Source organism: Castanea sativa, chromosome 4 (assembly GCF_040712315.1).
Source record: "Castanea sativa cultivar Marrone di Chiusa Pesio chromosome 4, ASM4071231v1".
NCBI lineage: Eukaryota > Viridiplantae > Streptophyta > Magnoliopsida > Fagales > Fagaceae > Castanea > Castanea sativa.
The window spans coordinates 25,651,262-25,663,212 of NC_134016.1; the positions used below are offsets into that span (position 1 = coordinate 25,651,262).

The 11,951-nt window shown below is 33.1% G+C and overlaps 1 protein-coding gene across 1 annotated transcript; it reads left to right on the forward strand.

The window, feature by feature from the left end:
- Positions 1-1,444: 1,444 nt before the first annotated feature.
- LOC142631628 (TPR repeat-containing thioredoxin TDX) lies at positions 1,445-9,276 on the forward strand. The gene is made up of 10 exons (XM_075805839.1): positions 1,445-1,842; positions 1,950-1,983; positions 2,706-2,858; positions 2,967-3,054; positions 3,155-3,235; positions 3,355-3,419; positions 3,584-3,724; positions 3,794-3,907; positions 4,493-4,523; positions 8,762-9,276. Exons 1-10 carry the CDS (start codon positions 1,733-1,735, stop codon positions 9,088-9,090), a joined length of 1,146 nt encoding a protein of 381 aa, XP_075661954.1. The 5' UTR covers positions 1,445-1,732; the 3' UTR covers positions 9,091-9,276.
- The last annotated feature ends 2,675 nt before the right edge of the window (positions 9,277-11,951 follow it).

The window sequence follows — 11,951 nt, forward strand, 5'->3', positions numbered from 1 at the left end:
ATCCGTGATTTTGCTAAAACGCCATTCTAGGTTCAAACATCAATTTAAGGGGGTTTTCTTTGTTTGGATTCCTACTTTTACATGTCTAAAGTATAGATAATAGAGTTAGATATGTAAAATTACTGATTTAAAAACTCTTAAATTTTAGATAAATTTGAAAAAATAGTTTCTTCTACCCACATTTCATATCTCCAATTAGTTTTCACTGTTTCAACAATTTAAAACTACACCAATATATATCTCTCTACTTCTTTTCTTTTAATACTATTCAATTTTGAAAAGAATTCTAAAATTCTAAAAATTGGCGCTCTCCTAGAAAAGAAATTGCAAGATTTCATTGAAATTGTTTTTTTGGAAATTTCCTAAAAAGCTAATTATAAGTTCTTCTCTCCATCGGAACAACGGACCATTATGCTCACTACTAAACTTGTTGAAGAGATAATATAACCAATGTATATATTTTTAATCAGAGGTTAAATTGATCATCAGAAGAAGAATTAGACAAAAAATTAGAATACATTATGGGAAAATAAGACTTCCACCAAAGAGAAGAAAACGAGAAGCTTTCATAAAAATTCTCGTAGAATTAAAAATGAAGTTTTTCATCCACGGTTGGTTTATAATGATTTTTCTTAGGTCAATTTTCTTTTTTGTTACTTTCTCTTTATTTTTTGCTTTTTTAATTCGTATATTAGTTTTAACTGAAACAACATTCCAGGTCAAGAGTGGTTGTTATGAGTCAAGAAAGGGTTCATTAAAAAAAAAATTTAAGAAAAATAAATATTTTTTGTAAAATATAGTGTTATTTGTAAAATAAGTAATGTGATAAAAGTATTTTAATAAGTGAGTATGTAAAATAGAAAAAAAAAACATGTTTTATGTGCTAAAAATATACAGAAATTTTTGTGCTCTTATCCCATATTAGCTGTATTTTAATAAGGGTATGTTTGGTAAGAAATTTTTAGTAACGTTATTTAAATTTTGTAAAAATATATGAGTGAAAAAATATGTAAAAAAACATTGTGGTGTTTGAACACTATTACCAACAATGCGTTAGGGGCTGTTTGACAAGCAAGTTATAATACATTTTCACACATTTTAAGTATTACATACTTTTCAAAAGAGAGGTACTACGTCCATAACATTTTCACAACAAATCATAAGTAGTTAGTTGTTATTGGTTCAAATTTAGACTTAACATTAAAATTACTTTTTTACCCAACAATAACAACCTACCACTTATAATTTGTTGTAAAAATATTATAAACATATCATTCCCCTATATTAAAAACACCTAAACAACGTAACTTAAATTACTCTTCCAACGCTACTCTAATTTTATTTGAAAGGATTTCGATTCTGATTTCTGAGAAGCGATCCGTGCCCGCGAATATATTCAAAGGTGGTGACTATAATAATGTGGTAGATCAGGCTCATCATTAGTATTGTACTCTCCCATGTTATCAACCACAAGATCCATCTCCATCTCCATCGCCATCATCATCTTTTATCTTTGACATCAAAATGGTTGGCAGTGAGATCCATCACAAGTGACATTGCTCACCCGCATAAAATCCCATTTTCTATTTAAAAACAGAAAAACCCAATTCCAGACAGAAAGTTCTCCAAAGTTCAATTGCTTTCCAGAATCTAGAGAGAGAGAGAGAGAGAGAGAGAGAGAGAGAGGTTTGGGGTTTGGCAGTAGGCAATTGGGCAGGGGCACTGGCACCGAATGGAGTCGGCAGAGATATCAGAGCTAAAGCAATTTGTAAGCGAATGCAAGTCTAACCCCTCACTTATCCACAACCCCTCTCTCGCTTTCTTCAAGTCCTATCTCCAAAGGTGCTTTTACTTTTACCATATGCGCCTATATATACCTCTTATATTAATTAATTGATTTTAATTCTTTGTTTCATTGAGTCACGTTGGACTTTCTTTTTTGCTTGAAGCTTGGGAGCTCGAATTCCACCAGAACCAAAAACGGTGAGTCCTTTTAAATATCAAACTACTACTGTTATTTGAGTAGCTTCAATTCAATTAGCCTTGCCAATTTACAATCTATAGGATTTTTTTTTTTTTTTGAATTTAAATACATTTTTTTAGTACAAACTACTAGTATCTGTTGCTTAGATCAAAACAAGACAAAAGGGATACTGCCTAAAACAGTTATTTATTTGTATAGAGACCTCAAAATCAATTACTTAAAAGTGTACATGATTAGTCTGCTCAACACCATCTACGAAGCATGGACACTTCATTTAGGGTAAGGTGCCGTACTCCGGTAGTGTTGTGTCTGTGTTGTACCGGCCATTTTCTTTTATAATTTTTCAGAAATTGCTCATGTTGCTGTATTGCTTCCTAGCTGAACACCTTCAATGGTCCTATTATTCCTTGCCAATAATCCATCAAACCATTGAAAGCATCATGTTTGTAATTTATATTCAATGGTCCTATTAACCTAGGATGCACGGTTCATTTGGGGTGCCGTACTCATGTCATATCTGTGTCATTATAGTGTCCTATTTGTCGGATCATGTTATAATTTTTCAAAAATTTCTCATGTTGCTGTATTGTACTTGTACCCTTGTCCGTGTCTGTGCATCCTAGCGCTTAACCTTTCATTTCTCCCATCAGTTTCTTTGTAGTTCATTTTGCTAGATATTTGTGATAATGCATGCTCTGATTATTAGAAGAGTAATATGCAGGAAAAAGGTGGTGACAAAATGTCAGGCACTGGGGAGCATTTTGATGCCAAAAATCCTCATACAGCTACTGAAGATGATGATGAACTTGTTGAGTCTGATATTGAGTTGGATGTTACTGATGTTGTGGAGCCTGATAATGATCCTCCACAAAAGGTGGGTGGTATAAAAAATTGGTTGAGGATGCTTAGGCCTGATATTTTTGCCTGTTTTTATTATGAATTACTCTTCAGACTATTAGATTTGTGTATTATTTAATGTCAGATGGGAAACCCTTCCATTGAAGTTACAGAAGAGAATCGGGAAGCTGCGCAAATTGAAAAATCAAAAGCTATGGATGCTTTCTCTGAAGGCATGGCATCCTTTGTTATTATTAACATTTTCATTTGAACATTTCTTTGGTTATGTTTTTTGGCAGCTTTTCTGTCTGTTAATTAGATCCTGTATTTCAGGTAAAACGGATGAAGCCATAGATCATCTAACTGAAGCCATCATGCTCAACCCAACTTCAGCAATATTATATGCAAGTCGAGGTAATCATTTTCAAATGAAAGTTTCTTAATTTATTGTGTCAACCTTCTTTGGCCTTTATTGTTTGGCCTTACCCCATCACTGCTTTATTCTCATGGAAGCCTAATTTTCACATTTTCAGCAAGTGTCTTTGTCAAATTGAACAAACCAAATGCTGCAATCCGTGATGCTGATGCAGCTTTACAGGTTGGTTAATGGCCCTCAAAATCCAAACATGAGGTTTCTCATTAAATTATAAATGAACTAATCATGCATCTTACTTTATACTTTATAATGTCTGACACTAATCTGATTCCCAGAACTCTATTTATGTGTTCTTTAGACCTAAAGATCTATATTTGTTTGTCTAGATCAACCCTGACTCAGCAAAAGGATATAAAATACGAGGAATGGCAAGGGCCATTTTGGGCCGGTGGGAAGAATCAGCAAGTGATCTGCGTGTAGCATCAACATTGGACTATGATGAGGAGATTGGTTTGGTGCTTAAAAAGGTAAAGCATCTTCTTTTGATATGAAAAGTTGCCACAGGAATTGTTGCTTGACAGTTTGGTCATTGGTAGGTTGAACCCAATGCCCGCAAAATTGAAGAGCATCACAGGAAATATGAACGGTTGCGGAAAGAAAGGGAGCTTAAAAAAGCTGAACGTGAAAGGAAAAGGCGGCAAGCTGAAGCAGTAAGTAGAGTTAAACATCATTTTATTTGTTTCATTTCCGTTTCCTTTTCTGTGTACCATAATATTACATCAAATAACACTTGGTATATCTGATAATGTTAGCTAGATGCTTTCATCTTTAGCAGAGTCAGTGTGGGTTGTTGTCAAGTTCTAAGTCATTTATAAAAATCCTCTCATTTATTAGGTAGAAAGTGGACCTGGCTAACTTTATGGTAAAGTCCATTGCAACATTTGTATCAATTAAATGTCATATTTATGTATGAATTGTAAACTAGGCCTCGAATCATAGCTTTGCTATTAGAATTTGTTTTTCCTTTTTTGCCTTTCGGAGTTGCTGAGGGATTTTGGAGATGTTCAGGGTTGGGAATTGTTATACTTAAGGGTCAGAAATCTCAAGTAATTGAATGATCACTCCCTGTTTCTTTTTTTTTTCTTTTTTTTTTTCCTTTTTTATGATCACTCCCTGTTTTTTTTGGATTATTATGGTCACACCCTGTTTATCCCCATGCTGTTTCATTGTATCGCCCATATCGGAGATTGTTAACCTTGATTCTGATTCTTATAGCTCTTTTGAATTTTGTGCAGGATCGAGATGCATTGTCTGCTTTAAAGGACGGTATGGCTGCTGATTCCCTTTTCCATTTATAATGTCTTCAAATGCCAGATTAACTGTTTGCTTTTTTAAGAAGGTCTATTGATTGTCAGAAGAAGGCCCTGTCAATAAGAACCATATCCCTAGAATCTCATCCTATAGGTTGGGTTACAATTTGTAACTCATACTATATATGTATATAAGTATTTTGATTCAGAGCTTTATCAATAGAACAAAATTAGAGTAGAGTATCAAAAAATCTGCAGACCTTGTTATGGGTTATGCACAGTTTGGTAATTATATTATCATTAAGTAGTAATTTCTGTTAGTCTTGAAAATTAACAAGACAGAACAAAATGGTTGATTGTTAATATATTCTTTTTTATTGAGAGAGAGAGAGAGTACGGCAGTTCTGGACAGCTGTGATTTTTATGGGATTGTGCATTTGAGATTTTATTTTATTTTGCTGATACTGAAAACTTTTGCTGAAAGTACTGTAGATAAAGGTAAAAGTTAGTTGAAATAGTACAGTGAGACTCATGAATAGTATTAAAAAGTGCAGTGGGATTTATGAATAGTAGCAAAAATAAGCAGAATATTAAAATAAGTTGGCAAAAGTAATCTTTGCCAAACACACACTAAGAATAGCGTTTTGTGGGAGAAGGGCTAGAAAATAGTAAGGAGTATGTGGTTTCTAATGCTGAAAAGGAATAGTTAGGATTTAGAGATGAAATAAAGGGGGAAAACTAAGACTTGGGTTCCTGTTCCAGAGATGTGAATGGTAATATAAACTGTATTTTGGCTATTTGAGGGTTATTTGATGAATTTGTGGTTTAAGGTTTTGAAGATTTAGATTTAGGATTTAAAAGGAGACAAACCACTATCTGTGTTTGCAAGGTTTGAAGCTATTGTTTAAGAACATAATGGAAAATAATGAACTTCTAGATATCACACCTAGGATTTCCTTGGCACCACATCTTGGAGAAGGTTGTATCACACAAACTCAAAGAAGCATTGTCTTTTCAAGCAGCACCATGTGGGCAAGTCACTACATCCAAGCAGAGCTATCTTTTAGAACATGTTTAGGCTTGTGCTTATTTGGTTGACCATCTCTTCCTTCACTGTCCCGTTGCTATGGATCTATGGTCTATGGTTTTGGGCTTATTTGGTGTTTCTTGGGTTATGCCACATTCTGTTTTGGGGGTGTTAGGGTGTTGGCAAGGCAGCTTTGGTCATCATTGAAATGGTTATATATGGTCCATTGTTCCCCATGCCTTAATGTGGTGTCTTTGGAGGGAGAGAAATAGTCGTTGTTTTGAAGATTTTGAGAGATCTATTGTGGACCTCAAGCTTCTCTTTTTTAGAACTTTGTTAGATTGGTTGTTTGCTTTGCAAAACCAATCATTTCCTTCTTTTATTGATTTCCTAGATTCTTGCAATTTTTGTATTTGATTTGTTGTTCCCTTGTTCACTCCCTGTGTACTAGGGTGCTTCCTTCCTTTTTGGTATCAATATAACTTATTACTTATAAAAAAAAAAAATGTTTAGGCTTGTGCTTAATTTATTTAGTAGTTAGAAATGTGGAATTAGCTTTAGCTTGTGAATATTTTAGCACCTGTCAAATTTATTTACCCATGTGCTTAGGATCTAGTTAGTTATGGTGATGACATCACAAACTAACTCTTTGTTGTATAAATAGCCATGATATGGCCTTGTAAAGGAAGATTTTGATGAATGAGAATTTTGTCTTTATGACGTGTTTTGAGGTGCAGAATATCTTCCTTAAGGTTAAGTATTACTTCCCCATCTGCTTAAATCAATCATTTTCACCCTTTCTTTGAAGGCACCTTTGATGTTATTGCATTACCTTTGCGATCTTCATGACTCCACCCTTTGATGAATAAGTATAGCCTAAATCATCTAATAATCCCAAAGAAAATAAGGGCTCTTAACATGTATGACATGTCTAAGGTCTCTTAACAACTCGATCAAACATCTTGATCTTGACAGTACCAATCCCAATGATCGGGCAAGCAACAAAGTTGCCCATTAGTACAATAACTATATTGCAAGGTATTTACGTGCCAAACCATTCTTTCCTTGGTAAATATGGTATGAACATGTGAAATCTAAAATCTATGATTTTGATTGAGCATCATTACCTGATGAGACTTAAAGTAGATATGCATCAACCTCACTGTTTGATTTTTCTTTCGCGACATTGGCTGGTTTTGAGGGTCTCTTTTTCATTCTTCCTCTCTTCTAGGTGCTGTTTGAACTCTTCACACTGATATTTGTGATCTCTTTATATTGGAGTTCCTTCCTTTTAACTTTGCATGTTTCATCTACCCTGATTCTTTGACTCTGACTTTACAACAAGTCAATTAGCCTAAGAGTCATCACCACTCTTCATTATTTGTGTGTGTGTGTGTGTGTGTGTGTGTGATAGGAGAGCACTAGTCACCCATTCAAGTTCTAAAGTCTCCTTCCCATACATCAAGGTAGTCATCAGATGATCAAAAGATGTGGGGAGCAATGCTAATAGAAATATTGCTTTATCTTCCTCCTCAAGCTTTACCCTGAAATTTGATAGCTGCATATTCAACATGTTAAACACATTGACATGCTCCAACAAATCTGAATAGTCCTCCATTTGCAAACTGTAAAGTTGCTTCTTCATGTACAACACTTTGTTAGATTCTTTTTCATATAGAGACTTTCTAATTTATTCCAAGGATGTTGTGAATTTCCTCACCACCCAGATTAAAACGAATTGAGACTTTCTAATTTATTCCAAATCTGCTCAACTGTCTGTACTTATAAGATGTTGTGAATTACCTCATCACCCAGGTTAAAATGAATTGCATTGGCTTCATTTTCATCCATCTTTTTCCAATCTTCGTCACTCAAAATTTTTGAGCTTCTTTTCCTTCCCAAGCAAGCCTTTTGAACTCTTGTTGGATTAAGAGAACCTTCATCTTCCTTTTCCAATGAGAACAATTTTCCTTACCACAAAAGTTCTCTACCTTATACTTGGTTTTTGTCATCTTCACTGTAACCATTCAATGATAACCTTGTTTTGATACCATTTGTGTAAATAGCACTCTCAAGATTCAAACCTATAACTGTAAAGATAAAATAAATCAACAAGCACACACAAAATGAACAAGAAAGTTTCACTATAAAAATAGGGACATTACAACAGTGACAAGGACTTTCTCAAGAAACCTAAACCCCCAGATATTCCCTAGTCTCTCTCTCTCTCTCAAATATCACTAGCATACGACAAGAGAAGATAATTTTTCTTGAATCTATTCTTGAGCTGCAACACAAGAGAGAACACATACAAAGCAAGGGAGCAAGCCCATATATATGTTTGACATAATTCAGTATCAATTGAAAATCCTAATATCATTTGTACACGGCGAAGGCCTAATGAGAACCTAATACAAATCAAACTGTTGTAACCAACTTAATTTGAACTCCAAGAAATTAAGCCACTTTGTAACACATGGAACTTAAAATAGCAGCTCTTGAACCCCCTCCCCTAACTCTATCCCTATTTTCCACTGGAAGCCCCAGAAATTCTTTGTACTGTCTCTCTCTCTCATGGTGCCCTATAAGTTACCTTATATTGGACATCAATGATGCTGCCTTAACTACACCCAGGAGAAAGTGTTTTGGGATGAGTCCATGTTCAAGGGGGTGAACAGTTTTATGAGGCTTTTGGATGATTAGATGGAGAACAACTACACCCAGGAGAACAGGTTTTGGGTTGAGTCCATGTTCAAGGGGATGAACAGATTTATGAGGCTTTTGGATGATCAGATGGAGAACGGCTTTTATACGATGAGGATGTAGTAAGTTATTAGATAAATTTTTATACTTTGGTTTTCGTGGGAAGTTTTGTTTCTGTTGGAATTTGGTTGGGAATATAAGAATTAATAAATAGTGAGATGGGTAAATTTTTTTTTTTTTTTTATAATATAAAAGAGAGTTTTAAGTTTCATGGTTGGATATTTTTGGGGTGGTATTTGATGGAATTTCAATCTTTTTGGGCATTTGACTGTTGAGGTGCTTTGGGGCTAGAGGAATAGTTAAGAGTTCCCTTTTGTATTAGACCATCTGACAGATAGTAAGCCGAAGCTCCCTTTGCTATAACTTCTAGTATGTCAAAACCACTTTGAGGCATGAAGTTATATGATAATTTGTTTGCACTTATTTATTGAAGGTTATCTTATCATGCGTTGGGATTATAACAGGGGAGGTTATCAGTATTCACTCTGTTAGTGAACTGGAACCAAAGTTGAATGCTGCTTCAAAAACAGCTCGCCTGGCAATCCTATACTTCACTGCAACATGGTGTGGTCCTTGCCGTATGATTTCTCCTCTTTACACAAGCTTAGCTGGCAAGTACCCAAAAGTTGTTTTCCTGAAAGTTGACATAGATGAGGCGAAGGACGTAGCTGCACGCTGGAATATTAGTAGTGTTCCAACCTTTTTCTTTCTTAAAAATGGTAAGGAGGTTGACAAGGTTGTTGGGGCAGACAAAAGTGCTCTTGAAAGGAAGATCGCACAGCATGCAGGGTAGATGTGAACTAATTTTAGATCAGAACATGGATTCCAGTTATTTCTTGTTGCACTTGCCTTATGTTGTTTGATTTTTGTCTATTATGTTGTACATGGAACATATGCCTGTGAAGATAGTGCTGGTTCTTGTATCTGATTTGCTGACTTGTGTTCACTGTGATTTTAATAAAAATAAATTTGCTTCTAACTTCCGTGACATTTTTTTTTTTTACTTTTTTTCAAAAGTGGGCACCTATGGCCTACTTTTGGTGTCCCAGCATCAGGGAGTTCTATCTTGATTTGGTTTGTGCAAATAGAATATGCGTTTTGCTTTAGCTCAGTTTCGCTTACATAGTCGAGTCTTGCATGCCTTTGGATACAAGGGATGTGGATGAAGTTGAAGTTTTTGAGCAACTCCCTCTTGAAAATTTATATTGACTGTGGCAGTATTAAGTATGTGCTGGTTGAGGTTAATGGAAGGTGGTAGGTTTTGGGTAGCGATGGTTGAAAATTGGTCAGAACAGTGGTGGTGGATGCATGGCAGATTTGCGTGGCTTTGGGTGAAAGATTGGTGGAAGAATGAGCTGAATCGAGCTCTTTTGCTCATAATGGGGCTCTTTTCAAACTTCAAAGCTACAACTTAGGCTGTCCATTTTTTTTATGGCAGAGGCGGAGTGTTAACAAGAAATTTATAGAATCTTTTATTTTTACAATGTTGCCTATTTTTATCTCAATTAGTCATGGACCTCGCGCGTTGCGCATATAATATTTTTAGAGTAGTCTGATTAATATATATGTAATTTTAATTTAGACTAATTTAATAAATAGTAATGTAATTCAAAATCATATTTTCATTTATTATAGTAATAACTATAAATGTAATTTATATAATTCCTGTCATATTAAAATCAAAACAATACAATTTTTCTCAAGAATTCACAAAGTAAGTTTGTGAAGATATTAATTTTTTAAAAACATTTCTTTATAATATTTTGTGTATCATCAAAAAGTATATAAAAGTTAGAAATTATTCTTTTTAGTTATAAATAAACTTTCTCAAACCTAATTTTTTCTACCGTACAATCAAAAACACTGAAAAACATAACTAAAAAAAAAAAAAATCATAAAAACTACAATTTAAAATAAAAAAGAAAGTGAAAAATAAAAGATTGTAACCATTTTTCCTTTTAAAAAAAAAAAGAGAGTACAATTCCAAAGGGGGAAAAAAGTACAGAATTTTTTTTTGAAAAAAAAAAGAAGTATTGTGTTAATATTGTCATATTCTATCTAACTTCTAATCCAATATGTGAAAAATAAATAGATATATAAATAATCTTAAACACAAAATTGAATTTGTTTTCTTAAAAATCTCAAAGAATACACTAATAAGATAAGGAACATGAAGAATAACATAAAATATTCGTAAACATTAAAACAATTACCCAAGCATGTGAGAGCATCATATAAAAATTACATAACAATTTACCACTAATTTGTTAAAAAAAATATTTTTAAATAGTGAAAGGAAATTGAACAAAGACTATTGTCTTCAATTGAACTAACTGTTTTTCATTAGCTTGTTCAAACTATCTTGTAGTTTTCCAAATAAGCTAAAACCTGACAACAACACAAACTATAACATATTATAATAATTTTCCAAATTAGATCAACAACAAACACCATTCATTAAAAGTATTTAGTGCTGTAAATAAAATGATAAAAAATATTTGCATAAAGAAACACATATGAATTGGTCAATAACAGGACAACGAGAATACAAACCTCTAGTTGGAGATCCTCCTATGGGTAGCTATCAGGTTGTATATTTTCTACTATCAACTATTAAGCAAGACTTGTGACTACATTTTTTATAGACAATTTTTAAAAAATATTTTTTATTCTTCATTGATTCCAAAAGTAGAATTCTAAAAAATACAAATATACATTAATCTAAGGTAGTAATGTAAGAAAAATAATAATAAAAAATCCATCAAAAATGAAAAAAATTGAGAGAGAGAGAGAGAGAGAGAGAGAGAGAGAGAGAACCTTTTTTGGATAGGAAAAATATGCATAGAATGGAAGAGTGGCAAATTTATAATAAGAGGATGAAAATAAGAAGAGTCAAAATAAAGAAAGATGAAATGGCAAAATAATATTTATATTTAAAACTGCCCAAGAGGAATATATGTAGACAATACTTTTGTTTTAATTATCCATTGATTTATTATTTAGTTATAATATTAAAATTAAAGCAGATAAATATGTAAAGTTAAAACTGCTTAAAATAAAGTTGTAAAGCTAAAACAGTTTAAAATGAATTTGTAAATTAAATTCAATATATTTATATAGTTAATATTGTGAAAAAATTAAATTTAAAACATAAATATGAAAAAGACTAATGATATGGCAGATGAGGTAGCTCAACAGGAGCGTAGCAATAATAAATATTACACTTCAATTTATATATATATATATATATATTATATATTTATAGATTCCCCAGTATATTGAAAAGAGAATAAGAATTGGTTATCAAAAAAAAGGAAGAGAGAATGAGAATTTTATTGTGATGAGCTAATGATTAATACGATAATACTGATCTCTCTATTATGCAAAAGACTTTCCCCCCGCTCCCCCTCTTGTGCTAGTAATAAAGAAAACACTTTTAGGAATAAGTGCTTGTAGAGGTGTGGGGGGTAAGGGTAGGGGTTTAAGTCTTCGGAGGGAGTTTCACACACATATACACTTACATTAGGCTAGAGTAGAAATTCTATCATGTATAAAAAAGAAAAAAAGGAAAAAGAATTAAAGCAAGGTTCACATGTATTAAACCTATCATAGGCAGGGTTTATAAGTTACTTTCTAAGAGACTCATGTCATTTT

What these genes read in the sequence shown, in the direction of transcription:
- LOC142631628 (XM_075805839.1), top strand. Translation starts at nt 1,733, where the DNA reads ATGGAGTCGGCAGAGATATCAGAGCTAAAGCAATTTGTAAGCGAATGC. An exon ending in TTCAAGTCCTATCTCCAAAG is followed by an intron (nt 1,843 to 1,949) that starts GTGCTTTTACTT and finishes TTTTGCTTGAAG; the next exon opens with CTTGGGAGCTCGAATTCCAC. An exon ending in ATAATGATCCTCCACAAAAG is followed by an intron (nt 2,859 to 2,966) that starts GTGGGTGGTATA and finishes ATTTAATGTCAG; the next exon opens with ATGGGAAACCCTTCCATTGA.